Source organism: Scleropages formosus, chromosome 3, assembly GCF_900964775.1.
Source record: "Scleropages formosus chromosome 3, fSclFor1.1, whole genome shotgun sequence".
NCBI classification, from domain to species: Eukaryota; Metazoa; Chordata; class Actinopteri; order Osteoglossiformes; family Osteoglossidae; genus Scleropages; species Scleropages formosus.
Genome location: NC_041808.1, coordinates 26068473 through 26083414, shown reverse-complemented (window position 1 = coordinate 26083414; position 14942 = coordinate 26068473). Strand labels below are relative to the sequence as shown.

At 42.6% G+C, this 14942-nt stretch overlaps 1 protein-coding gene across 1 annotated transcript in view; it reads right to left on the bottom strand.

Annotated features, from left to right (window-relative positions):
- The window catches only part of LOC108926137 (catenin alpha-2-like), a 268579-nt gene that overhangs the window by 180027 nt on the left and 73610 nt on the right, over positions 1–14942 (bottom strand). The window contains exon 7 of the mRNA XM_018738659.2: positions 6519–6722. Coding sequence (XP_018594175.1) covers positions 6519–6722 — 204 coding nt within the window. The remainder of the gene's footprint in view (positions 1–6518; positions 6723–14942) is intronic.

Genomic DNA, 14942 nt, shown 5'->3' with positions numbered 1-14942 from the left:
CAAGTAATGGCTAACGTGACTGCAAAATATCCAAACTGAGATTTTCGAATGAAGGAACGGCAGAAAGGAATACGTGGACGATCCATTTGCAAAATACAAAGACGGCAGAGCGTACCAGCTATGAGAATGTGCCAGGATAGAAGCCGTATCATTTTTCTACGCTGAAAACTTCAAAGTAGAGGTTTCGTTCACACGGACAGGCGGAGGGGATGTTAACAGGATGTCGGAGAAGAAGCCAGTTGGGAGACAGGCTGCCATCAAGAACATGTCAGGTGTAATGGAGTCTTTGGGTGCTGCAGATTAGCACACGCAGCCAGAGCACTTGAGCCTGGAAGGCCTCGACATTCCTCATTACCACATGATTCGGGGACCCGCGCTTTCAGACACCTCCAGCAGAACACAGCTCGGCGCGACCCAGCGCGTTCGGGTGCTTCCGTCATCATCCCGGCCGCAGACTCGCACCCGGGAGCGACGGAAATGCCGAGACCTCCTGACTCGCGTGACTTGTAATATGTCACGAACGGCGAAGTGCGGAGAAAAACAACACAAGGAGACAAACATAATAACATAAAGGGAAAAAGTGTCCCTTGACCTTCACTCGGCAGAGTATGATTCACAGAAAGTTACCTTAAAACTAGCAATACTGAGAGGTGTACAGTGTCACTAAGGTAAATAATGACTTTCAAAGTTCAAATCTTACAGCTTCTTCTCAGTTCTGACTCAAAAGTCTTTCCTTGGCAAGTCGTCAAGTGGTTAGCAGACCTTAACCGCCTGAGAGCCTGCAGTCGAGAAGCTACTTGGAACTGAGCCCTAAATGAATTCACCGGCTCCTCATAAATGCAGGCAATTCCTCCGCAATAAGTTGCACTTGAGTGCTTCTTACATGGACCTCTCACTTTGCTGTATCCTTTCTCTTGGAAAGGCAGTAAAGAAGGAAGCAAACGACTTCCACATAGAAGCCATGCTTACGTCTAATTATGGAGCGGCCCATCCAACTGCTACAGTATCTATAGCCCTTGATCTGGAGAAATAACCTCCTTCTGTCCCTCAGAGCTGCTGAATCCTTTCCAGTACTCTAGAAGGTTCTTAAAAGACATCTGTATCTGACCTGCTTCGCTCCTGATCTTGTGAAACCTTTGTGAGTGGGTGCTTTACCTTCTGCTACTTTTTAACTGACTATTTTCCCATTTGAATGTCACTTCAATAGGCAGCTACTGGGATATGTGCGCTATGACAACGGCTCTATCAAACAAACTACGCTTCAGTAATTGCATGTATGTGTCTAAGCCCTCTGGCATGAAATGTACTTTTGTTCCCTCTGCATTGTATATTGCTTTGACTTGGCAGAAATGTAATTGCAAATGAATCGCGTACCGTATTTCTAGGCCCAAACCATTTATGGACTGCAGTCTAGATGCCAACAGGTTTTAATATACGACACCCATGATTATATAATATATGTCAACTGTAGAAATAAAAAACCAGGGATATGTACAAATATACACTTTTGCAGGTTAGGATTAGGTTGTCCTGCAAAATAAAATATGAAATAATGATATCTCATGAGGGGTCTCTTCAAATTCCATTTAGGCATAGGGAGAGTAATTTTTTAGAGTTGCTGCCTTCCACGCAATCAACCGGTGTTTGAATCTCATCTTCTGCTGTAGCACCCTTGACCAAGGTACTTGTCCTGAATTAATACGGTAAAAATCACCCAGCCGTATTAATGGGTAAATCAGTATATGTGCTTAGCATAGTATCCCAAACCATTTCAGTTGCTTTGGGAAAACCAAGATAGAAATGAATCAATGTAAAGAAGTGGCGTTATGAAGGTCTAACATTGCTAACTCTTTTGGTCAGCAGCACAGACCTGTAGAGCACATAAAAATCATCTTTAAAAAAGGAGGATGCCCTTCTACCCAGCATAGTAAAGCTGAGGTCTACACAACTCCAGAGGTTTGCAATTGTTATTCATGAAAATATTTGCCCCTTTGGCGTGGTACTTTTCAATTTAAGATTACTACACATAATTCTGTTTTTGGGAAAAAAAAATTGCTTTGATTGCAGAATATGAATTCCACTGACCGGTGTCTGAAGTGGCAGGTGATAATAAATTCAGATATTACTTGTCTGGTAATAATTCTAAATCAATTCATTCCTATTACACTGAACTTCTTTGTCTAATATTAAATTTCCCAACACGTGTACACTGGGTAATAAATCAGCCTCAGTATATCCATTTCCATGCAAATTAATTTTCATTAAAAAACCTGCATTACTTTTCCAGCTTAATATCTCACAGTTACCTTTTTTTATGTTTAAAAAAATTACTTAGCTATCACATCATTCAAAAACTGAAACCATTCGAATATGAAACCGACACATTTTATATGTAATACTGGCGTGTACTTAATAAGCATATCTGTCTGATATCCTTTTCCCCACCACCAAGCAAGCAACAAGCACACTTTTGATGTTTATTATTTGCATTTTGTTCAGTTATTGTAGTGCTTCAGCAGGAGTCTGTGTCGACCCAAATTGCATACGGTTCTGAGCTGTCAGAATTCACAACATGAGAAACGGCCAAAAACTGAGTGTGCTTAAGTCAGCAGTACCATACCATGTGTGTCCACAAGCCTGGCTGTGGTCTCCCTGTCGGACCCCTGTGGAACATTCACAGTGTTAATTTGCCCCACTTCTAACTGCTCTTCTTCTCTTTTTGTCCCTTTTGCTCTAAATTCTAGTCACAGGCAATGCGGGAGGGGTGAACAAAGGCACGATCCCTCCCCCGAAGTAGTGATCCAATGTAACCGTGAAGTTCCCTCTTGTGTTCACTCTGCAGGCTACAGGACGCATGAGCAGATGTAATATGGCAGAAGACGAACGTTATTTGACTGAATCCACCAGCAGCACCTTAGTCGCCCGGGCAACCGTAGGCATCACTGTGAGAAATGGGCCAGAGAGCCCCAGACACCTCCAGCATCCAGGGAACAGGGCCAGCACGTGTTCACTGGGCCTCTCAGCAACAGACAGCTAGAGTGGCTCAGCAGAGGATTCATCCCTGACCCCGCTGGCACTTTTAAGCGTTGATCACCCTTCCCTTTTACCCCATCATGGTCTCACTCTGATACCTTGCAACATTAATATGCTTGGCCTCGCAGACCCCCTTGTATTTAACAGCTTGCTGTTTTAAATGAAATCACTCTGATCACATTCCCACCTGTCAGACTGAACACAGGCATGTGCCTTCTGTGGTCTCAGAGCTTAATTAACCCTCCCTCGCATGGACGTCTCCAGCGGAGCAAAAGGTTGGGCACTCGTCTCAATTAAAAGGCCATCAGCCGTAATGTGGCACAACCTGCTAGTGGTGAGATTAAAGCCCCCCCGCTATCCAATGCGCTAAATCCTGTTTACACCTCCCGCGCTGACACGGCGTCTCCTCCCAGCTGCCCCAATCCAGGGCCGGGCAATGCATTACGCTGCAGATCAATTGATAGATCGTGCTGTCCAGACGGCCGTAACTAAATCAGCCAATTCTGATGATTCAGCACTGATCGGGGAACTGGAGCCGCTGTCACCAATCACCGATCACCGTGGCCCTGGACGGCTATGGACATTTCGCTGTCACTTGAACCTAATTTATTGCCAACTACCACATTGATTAACCTTGTGTAGTCCCACAGCACCTTTCCAAAAGGAGAGCTTAAACGATCGGAGCCGGACGAAAAATTACAGGGAGAGAGAAACCAGGGCACCAGGACCTACGTTACCTTAATTCAGCCTTCAGGTTCATAGGTCTATCAAGGTTTTCTTCTGCCAAACCGTGTCCGATGTTATTTTTTTAGTTTTGTGTGTGTCTGCCGGTGTGTGTGTATATATTCTACACATTTTAGTTTACACATACTGTTTGTGTTTCATATATACACACGAAATGTTAGATTCTTCAGCAACTTCTGTGTCCATCTGTTTATTATTATTTATGTTGTTTTCTATTATTTCACACTTCTTACAGAATGCCTTCTGGTGCAGTAGAGCCCCTTGCAATAACAACTGTAAATTAATTTTTATTTATTTAAATTCAGTTTAATTTTGTCAGTATCAGCAATATGTGCAAGCTTACAGAGGCTGACCGAATTCTAGTGTGTTTATATGCTCCGTTCATTGTATCAGCTCTCACTTCTGTATTGTGCAGAGTTGGGCAGCCTTGTCAGCCTCACAGCCATACTTTCTAACTCCCAGTTCTAATAAAGCCTCTTTTTTGGATGCATCACTTCAGAGGAATGGGGAAAACTGGAAAATAAACACTTCGCAGCAGTTTCGAGGGTGAAGGTATGGACATATTTGTGAGCGACTTCGTCTTTAGATAGCTTGAGCCGTGAGTCTTGCAGTCCTTTAATCAAATTACATGATAAATCTTTACCCCTTTTGTCCTCTTGGCTACGGTAGAGGTGTTGAAAGCGACGGAAAGGAACACACACTGCATCCATCGTTCCATAGTGCAATCTGTACCATCTGAAGTTTGCTACGAATGTGATCCGAATGTCGCAAATGTAACTGGAATTAAGTTCATTCAAAGTAAGAGTTTTCACAAATTTAAGGAAGAAGTGGGCACAGTATTTCCAGTATGAGTGGTGCACAATAAATCACCTCTTGTCTCCACCGACTGAATACTGTGCATAAAGAGGTAATTGCAATCAGAAGCAATATGTAGCTCAGCTCAAACTGTAATACTTGGGATGTTTATCTAATAATTTCATCTCTCTCTCTCGCTCTCTGTTTGACACTAGTACTTACATGCTGTCTGAACAGGCATGTACAACAGATCTGCAGTCAATGAAAGCCAGAGGCATCTTCAGCCGTGTAGAAAAATTCCTCAACACCTGCTCATAATGTAACAGTGACACAAGGCAAAAACATAAACGAACACAAACAAAAGCCAAGATTTAAAGACCAACAATGACCTTGTGCCATTTCCTTCAAGATGAACAGCTTTGCAAGCTTCTCATCCATCCATTCATTCATCCATCCAAAAAAACCGCATCAACCACAATTCTACAAACATGTAAAATCTCATAATGCCAGTGACTTTGGTTGATTGCAGTATTATTTTAAATTAACCTCTTTGTCGCTCTTCCGTCACTGATAGCAAAATCCAAATCAATATGCTGTACGATGTGCAACATCCCAACTGTGCCACTTCATCATGTTCACCTGACACACTCCCCTAAATTGGATGTCCTTGTGGGTCATATCTCAGCATGTACTGCACATGAAGGCAAAATGATATATAATGTGAAGGTTAACAAACAGTCACAAAGACATAGTGACATAGGACTATCAGTTAAGATCACACTAAAATGTCTTTAGCCAAAAGAACACCTGTACTAACACAGTACTTTGTCTTTATTTCAAAACTTTGATTTGCTATAACTTGGGTCAACAAGATGTTAAGTGGGCACCGGGCATTCGCAATGTCCTCCCTTCTGAGCTCTCAGCGGATGAGACAATGTAGCTCTACAGTGGATTAATAGTCAATACTCCTCACATGGTCCTCACCTTTGTGCTCACACACTACTCAACCCACCCTAACAGCTGTCACATCTTCAGCCCTGCAGATATTGCTAAAACTATACAAATGGTTGAGCAAAAGCTCAAGTTAATTCCTTATGTTAGGGCCTAAGGAAAGCTATTGTAATAGTTATCATCTGAGATCAAAGACCCAACCATTCTCAACGAGAAAAGAAGTAATGATGCTATAATCCATAAACAACGTGATTTTATCATGAGTAGCTGCATGTGATGGACTCCTCTGCTCAAAATAAACCTGTTCATTTCGCCAAAGAAAAATTTTACATTCTGGATATATGGATAAGTGGCAGAGTTGGCCCTTACCAGGCTCAGCAGTGCTTTCCTAAATTTGACCTCTTTTACAAGTTTCTTACAACTGCAAACAAAGACTCGGGTTCTTTGCTGCAGTATGTGCATCGGTGAAAACCCCAGACAGCAATTCCTGCTGTGTTAACATGCACTCGGTACATCTATAGCACTTAGGGAAACTTGAAATAGCTTTTGTTTGATGTACAAATCCTGAAAGTTCAAACTGACACGCTTCCATTTTTTTACCAGCTGTCTAAATTTTATATAAGGCTTGTGTAGGAGCCTATGAACGGTTATCTATGTAAGCCTGCGTAAGGGTTAACCTATTCCCACTTTTGCACTTAAAGAATACTACAATGTCTACGCTATTACTGCAAACTTCTTGGATCGTCTGAGAAAAGGCTACAGTTGAAGCTGTCAAAAGCTCTTGAAGCTGTCATTCCTCTTCAGATGCAAGCAAGCTGCACAGCACGTACTTGCAAGACCCCTACTACTCCACTTTGTACTCGTGAATGCGCCAAGCAGTTTTTCCCCCTTACCCAACAATCTTTATGCCTATGTTGTCATCGCAAGAGTTCACGTCTCTCGTGCTTGTTTGTTTCCCTCTGGCCTGAAACTGAGAACTTGAGAAGAGGACTCACGTTGTTCATGTACTCGCTGAGGAGGTCCTGCAGGGCCTGGCGCACGGCGTTGCATTCGGCCACTATGCGCTCCCGCCGGTCGTCACGTGTGCAGGACGAGTCGGCCATCAGAGCCGCTCCGCTGATGATGCTCTCGAGGCGCTCCTCCAGGGATGGCCGAAAGCGAGCCTCGCTGAAGGTCAGAGGGTCCAGGATGATCTTGTTCTGTAAAGGAATGCCAAGAGCAAATGATATTAGTAAATTAGAATTCTGTTGGTTCAGGCTGCCCATCTTGGGATGCACCTTTGGTCCTGGATGCCCAGTCCTACTCTCGGTGCACCGGCGTCTATTTATGTACCATGCTGAACAAGAAAGCTAAATTAGTTCAGGTAAGGAGATAATTAGTTCAATTAAGCTCATAAGTGTTTTGAAAGAACTTTCACATAAATTTGTCTGCCAAGGCTGAGACTGGGGACCCTTGACTTGGATGAGAAAAGTTTTCAGTTACCTTCTCTGTAATTTCCCAAATGAATGGATAGCAGTGCTTTGACATCACATGGTATGAAACCCAGAAGATCATGAGCTTAATGGGCTACCTCTAGTAGGGGAAACATTTTATCAGGAAGAAAAAAAAAAAAATTAAGGGCTAAAAGGTATTTTAAGCTGATCCTACGGAGTCCCAGAGAAGCAGAGCATAAAGAAATACGACCACAGACTACAGCGGTAGATGTTTCTAGGAAAATTGAGAGCAGACAGTGACCACTCACACATTCCCAAGATTGCAGTTTGATGCTCCTTTGAACTTTTCCAACTATAAGCATGACAATAATGGCATGACAGCTGCAGAAACAACCACTACTTGCCATCATTCAATGAAAGCATGTGTGAAATAGTTTATTCTCACTGCAGAGTGTGGCCAACATATTATATAAAGTAAAAGTCAGCTGATAAACAGTCAGCAATATTTTATTGTATTATTGTGAGTTTCATTGTGTGTGAACAAAATGTAAGTGAAATGTAACACTGTTGCGCAGGTTTGATTCTGTATGACTGTAAAATAAGTATTAGACTGGAATTCCAGTCATGGTATTCCAGTATGATTTGTCATTGTCTTTTAAATTCAGCTCCCATAAGGTCATCCTATGATTCATGTACATTTTACCTGAAGGGAGCAGTTATCACAGTGTGCTGAACTATTGTAATACACCTACATAAAAGCATCCTAAATAGTCATGGCAGACTGTGAGCAATCTCGTAATGCCTCTGTTTGCCCAGTCCCATCCCACAGCCATAACACCTACAGTAGCATATGGATTCAGGTTATTCACATTTGCATGAAAGAATGAAAGAGTAAACAAGAGTAAACAATATCTAACTATATTAAGGCCTGGAATATCATCACTGTATGCGAAAACCATGGTGCATTATTAGTAAGACATCCTCTTATAAATTATTGCTTTGCAATGGGTAGAAGGTGTGCTAGCAAGTATCAGGCGGGCACTAAAATTGCATTGCTTGTTGGCGGCTCCAAAATTACTGATGGATGGGTCTCCTCAAGGGTCCTAATTGTGCCCTAGTTTTGTCCCAACATCTTGGAGCACGGGACTCTCCAGCGACACGCTCATCATCTTTTTTGACTGTAAACCACGTACATTGAGCGATCCCTGTGAAGGCCATATTATTCACAACAGGTCAGTTTCATGTCCTCCTGAGTTAAAAGCACTTGGAAAGAGTAGAGCAAAGAGGTATTTTCAAATAAATAAATAAAAAATAAATAAATAAAAAAATAAAGCAGCACTGCATGTGTGTGCATCTCTGTGAGCGAGAAGCTGTGAAAACGTCAGATGCACCATTGTTCTTATCCTGAGGTTATTGATTAGTGCCACTCTAACGCTAACACTAAACAGATTTGTGGGGGAATATAGGAACGGCATGCTCACTTCCGTCTGGCCTTTCGCCCATCTGACCGACTGAATAAGAGTGCAGGTGGCAGCGGAGTCCATGTGCACGAACAACACTTTGAGTTTAATTTAATTTATTCGATTCAATTCATCTTGCCTGACCATGTTCTTCGTTCATGCCCAGTGGAACTAATGGCGATTAACTGGCTTGCGTTCGCGTTCTTTCAAGGCGCGGTGAATAAACACATAACTGCTGAAATACAAAATTGTGGCATGTTCATTTTTAAAAAAAGTACCGTTTTATTGTTTTTCTTCGCCCACATAACTCAGTGATGAGGTGTTTTATTAAAGATGTCAGCTTCCTTAGAAAGTGACGCTATTTTCTTATTCCCTTTCAACTAACATCAATTAGCTTTCAGTAGCAACCAAGTGGTTTACACAATCCATAGGCACATTACCCAAAGCAGTCCAGATGTCAAGGAATTAATAGCTACTGCTGGGACACACGGGAAAAAAAAAGGTTGAAAAGGCCTGGCTTAAGTATGCTCACCATTGGAACCTGCTGTACATTTTGAAGGGTTAGGAAGATATCTGAATACAAGGAAATGAACTCGTACAAGGTTCTGAGTCATCTGTTTCCCATGGACCTCTAGGAAGGAGAGGGTAAACGGTGATTCCTGAGGCTACTCAAGATCACATTGATTGCAACCCAACCCTGAAACTACTTTGTGATCATGTTTGTTTGCAGTGGATAGTAAGGTGGAGCTCTGATTTGTCAATTGCTAAGTCGTAAAGCCAAGAATGTTAGAACACCTGTTTCCATCACTACCTATTTCAGGAATGCGAGAAGGACCTAACAGGCAGCTTAAACCAACCGATCATGTAAACCTGTCAGTGTATAACGTATTGCGTATCATCAGCAGAGGCCCAGAGTGCTGCTCGGGACCATGAGACCTGCTCTCCGATCCATCATTGTAGAGGTGACCATGTGACCAGTGGCTCAGCCTCTATCAATTGTTTATATGCTGTAAATGAAGTTCCAGCTCTGTATCTAACGTATCCTCCCTTCCACCGCTATACCGTTCCCACAAACAGTTTCTGACAATTTAATAGACTACTTCTGTCAAATATGTGTTCCCGGCAGTCAAGAAACCTAAGCATGACTATCAAAGAAAGCATAATTCAATTAAAAAAAAGCTGCATCAGAAGCTAAAAAAGTCTTATGTCAACACTGGGACTTCGCTGTCATAAAATTGAGTATGAAATATTTGTACCCGTTATGACTAACTACGGCACACAGTGCTACCCCATGTCATTCTTCTTCCAATTTAATCTGATGTATTCTATTTCATATCAGAAAATGTTTTAAATATATCTTTTATGATTTCTTTTCCAGTTATAGTTGTGCATATATTTTGCATGCATAATTTATCAAGAAAACATTCACTTTTGACACCAACCCTGGTCATTGGACCTCTTTCAGCATAAGCAGTTATAACAGTTTATTAATAATATTTAGTCCTTTGGGTGAACAAGGGGAAAAGAGAAGAGTTGAATGGACACTTCTCTTATTTTATTCCTCGCTGTATGACTGTTATTCCGCACAGTAAAGGGCATTTGGTAATCACATAAAAATTCTGGGTAATGACTCCCTTGTGTATGAAGTTCCATGAATTGAGATGACGCATACTTTTTCGGGGCAAATTAACCTTTTCAATGAGCTACAATGAGCAGTGCTATCTAAATGTATTGTGCTGATAACGTCAGTATTTTAGCAAAGGATAAAGAGAAAATTTAAGTAAATCATTAAGATAATGTATATATATTTTTGGAAAAATAAATAAAGTTAAAAGAGTGTCTGCCAGTCCTCCTGACTATCTATCTATCTATCTTAATTTCAGAGGAAAGTGGATGACAAGTGGATGAAAAGCAACTCAAACAGTTCACACTGATGTGTTCAGCTGGCCAAGCCCTGTACCCATTGAGAGGTTTCTGACAAGCCAAGGTACTCTGATGAAAGCACTGACACGTTATGGAGTCGTGCAGCTCTTCAGAACCTGGAAGCACGTTTACTGCTGAGTGCGGCTCAAAGGCGTCATGTTCACAAAACCACGGAAGCTTAAGCCCGAAAAAAAAAAAAAAAAATCTGGGAAAAAAAAAAAAAAAAAAAACGTCTGGATAGTGTACTTTGGAAAGAAGCTTACATAGAAGATTAGAGATAAGCACAAACAGAGTAAGACCTTAATTCTTTTAAAGACAGGCATGCTTGTGAGCCCATGACAGCCAGATCATTTTTTAACCCTCTCTGAAATGAACAGAACACACGGACCTTCAGGAATTGGGCCCATTGATATTCAGCACATGCAATCACGAGGCTCTGTAAGTCCAAGACTGGGATGTCCAAGGAATCAAGAGAAAGAGGAGGAAGGTTTTAAAATCATTAAAGTTAAAACTGAGAGCTTCCCCTTCACTTCACTTTAACTGTCAATGAATGAGTCTGTTTCTCCCTTTGGGCCTCTATGCACTGTGTGCCTAAGTGATGTTTAAACCCGAAGTGTAAATGTCTCAGTATGTAGAGACGGCATTCATTGTCTGAGTTATTTTGTGCCACAATAAATTGTAAATTTCTCGCAAATGGACAATATTAAAAACAAATTTGACTGACTGACCATATAGACTACCTTGCTGCTCTGGATCCTTCTACATTTACTTATTCAGCTTATAATTTCTACCAAGCAACTTACACTGACCCGCCCATTAATAAGCCATGTTATTTTTTAACCTACCAATTCAGGGTAAGTACCCTCACTAATGATACAAGAACAGGAGGAGGATTTGAACTCAGGTTCTGAAGGTGTAAGGGGGCAGCACTACCCCCTCCACTACCGAAAGAGCTCCTGGGGAAAGTGATAAGAGAATAGCTATTCAGGTATGCAGAAATGCAGAAATGAAAGCTGTCCGCAAGAAAGCTCTGTGTCATTTCTGTCCTTGTAAGGATGATTTGAAGGCCTCCGCTTGACACAAGTGCAACAGAAAGCAAGACAGGTCACTGAATTCAGTTTAGCCGCATCCCTTCAATAAATGTCTGTATTCTGTGAACTCTGTGAAAACAAAAGGTCTGTGTAGTCTGGAAAGTGACTATAGAAGCCACTTGCAGTGATTTACCCTTTTATATACAGCTGGGTAATTTTTACTGTAGCAGTTCAGGGCAGGTATCTTGCTGTCTCGGGGTATTAGCTTAAGAGTATGATTTCCATTTGTTTCAGCTGACTGTACCCTGGGGTCAAAAATCAAAAGTCTGTCATCTTGGTTTTGCTTCAGTGTGCTGGACTGAGCTCCCTCTGCCCCTCAGAGCTGCTGAATCCTAGCCATCATTCAAGAAGGGTCTCAAATCCATCTCTTTTAGGACCAGATTCTCTCCCGATCTCCTAACTGCTCCATAAAATTGCATCACCCATCTGTCACAGTTACCTCTGCATTTCCTATCAATTCTGTATTCAGCTACTTATGTAACGTGTGCTGTTAAAACAATAGCATTGGATAAACTGTGCTTCAGCAAGTGCATGCCTGTATCCATAACTCTTCATCTTTTGTGAAATGCAATTCTGTTTACTCTAAGTTATATGTTATTTGAAGAAAGGCATCCACCAAATGAATAAATGTAAAGGGCACTACAGCAGGAGGTGGGATTCAAACCTCGGTCCTTTGAGGGCAAGATTGCATTACTACACCACCTCCTGGTACTACAAAAAGGGGAGTCAAGCATGTCGCACTGCGGAACAACACTGATTCAACCAGTGGGTACATGCAGATCTCAGAGTACCACACCACCACTCACTCCCTATCCCACCACCCCTCTGCCCGCCCCAGACTTGCAGAGATACCCCCCGCTCATCCCCTGCAGCACCCTGCAGATGCACACTGATGAAGAGCGTAAGTGAGTGTGATGGCATCAGACAGGTTTCTGAGGGCTGCCTCAAAGGGCTGTAGTCATCATTTTTCGAAGGAACGTGTTTTGGGGGAAAAGGCCCAGCCTGCTGCAGACTCTCTGCATCGGCACAGATCACCGAAGCATCTGTACACATCTACAAGGTAAAGTTCTTCTAACCGAGCCTCATTGCACAGGTGTGGGTTTCAAGGGGAGGAACCTTTGGGTTGTGGGTAAGAATTCGTTTCCCAGGGATTTGTTTCGCAGATCGTCTCCTCGCATCCACCCAAATCGAACCCGTCTGGGTGGATCCATGACTTGCACTGCTCTTCGAAGTCTTCTCCAGGGCTGAAAGTGGACACCGATCATTCACCTCCGGGTGTAACTGCACTTGCTTCATATCGACCCTTCCAGAAAGTATGTCTCTCTACATACACCAGCAACCGAGAGCTCATCAGAAGCCTCCTGCTTTCTTGACAGCCTCATAACCACCACATCTATTTTATTTAGTTGTCCTTGTGCATGAAAACCGTTTATACCGAAGGCAACTATAGAGCAATTTCAGTTCTCTTTTGTTGATGCTTTTGTAATGAGGCCAAAAAGTATTTTTCCTTGGGAAATAAGAGGATTTAGAGGCTTAATTTTAGACCATTGCTTCTCTTCTGGTATGCCTTCATAATATTTTTTTTTTTTTTTTTTACCCACGCATAGCAACGTTTGCCTGCTGGAGGGACTTAGAGATGGCAGGAGTCCTGAAGGCTGGGACATGTTGTGCAGTGCAGTTTTACAGCACCAAATATTTCCTCCCTTGTAACGTTTCCTTTTGTGTGCGGGCTCTCAGCAATCTTCGAGCGCCAAGGACTGTACGATAATGTGATAATGAAATAATAACACAATGTAATAACTCGCCAAATGTAGTTTGCATTGTTGGAGCTGAGAGGTAACTAGTGCTCCAACAATCCAGCATCTTTAGTAGACTGAATGAGTGGGAAAATCACGAGGGCCCCACCTCCAGGTCCTGGGGTACCACCAGTCTGTGACCAGTACAGCTTGTGTCAGATGGAACAACCTGGGGAGAGCCACACTCATCAGGACTGCTCCCCACGTGACATCACCCAGTGTGGAGACAAGCCAGCAAGACTGGAAGCGACGCATGGGGGAGGGGGGGGGGAGTGTGTGTGCAAGTTCCAAACTCTGCCTCGGCATTTGCTTTCAAGCTACGTTCGAGAAAATTCAGCATGTCATGAGTAGAATGAAACACTCCAGCTTCTCAGTATCTCTACCCTATTTTTTTACTTCGAACTTAAAATTTAACTCACTCAACGGTACAGCTTACAGAACTGCAGCCGCATTTTATTAAAGGCGATTTTATTTATTTCCGTATTTCCTCATACGGTTGAACATGTTGCACGCATACAATGAGTGCGTGAACTGCTATCGCCTCCCCGGTTTTACAGAGTTAGAGAAGAAATCGATGCTCCCTTATCTGGACGTGATTTGCGCTGCCTATCAGACAACCCATCTCACTTTGCAGGTTTCCTCCCGTTTAAAATCGTACAACACCATGGGAACGGCTGCCTCATGGGCACAACAGACACCTCTGATGCCACCTTTCCACAGATTCGTATGAGAAGCACAAAAAGACTCCCATGTACCCAAGTCTACTGTATTTGTTCTTAGATCACACAACTTCCCCCCTTTCTCATTCTCTGCCATTCTGAAGCCACTTTTAAACCAGCTAATGCCAAAAAAAGTACTCATTTATTATTTGTGTCATTGCTGTACTTGGTCTAACACAATATATATGAATATACACACATATACACATGTGAGTATATGTGTGTGTGTATATATATATATATATATATATATATAAGAGGGGGCGCGGTGGCGCAGTGGGTTGGACCACAGTCCTGCTCTCCGGTGGGTCTGGGGTTCAAGTCCCGCTTGGGGTGCCTTGCGATGGACTGGCGTCCCGTCCTGGGTGTGTCCCCTTCCCCCTCCGGCCTTACGCCCTGAGTTGCCGGGTAGGCTCCGGTTCCCCGTGACCCCGTATGGGACAAGCGGTTCTGAAAATGTGTGTGTGTATATTGTATATACACACGTATATACAACATATATATATACATATACACACACATGTATTTATATGTGTGTATATACATATATATGTATGCACACACATATATGTGTGTATATATACACACACATATATAGGTCTTTTCTTGGCCTCCAGGCTAAAGATGGCCTTAATCATTAAACTCCAGTAAGGCAAATATGCCAAAATGAAGATGGAGCTCGGGGCTGGAAAACAGTGATTAAAGGCATCATCCATCCATCCGAGGCTACGCTTTATTTATTTTTTTTATAGCTTTAGCTTAGGGGACAGAGGAAGACTTTAGTCATTGTCCCTTATTTCACAACTGATTAAAGCTTGTCAGGCACAGGCACGACTCGCTGCTCCGTTGTCTAAGAACTTGGGCATGCACACTTGGAGAACTCGTCTGGTTAACTCGCACACCGGAGCCGCGACAGAAGCAAAGATTAACCTAAATACAGTTCAGACGAAGGAAACTCTCGGAGATAAGTAGGAGTTCGCAGCAGAAAAACAAATTA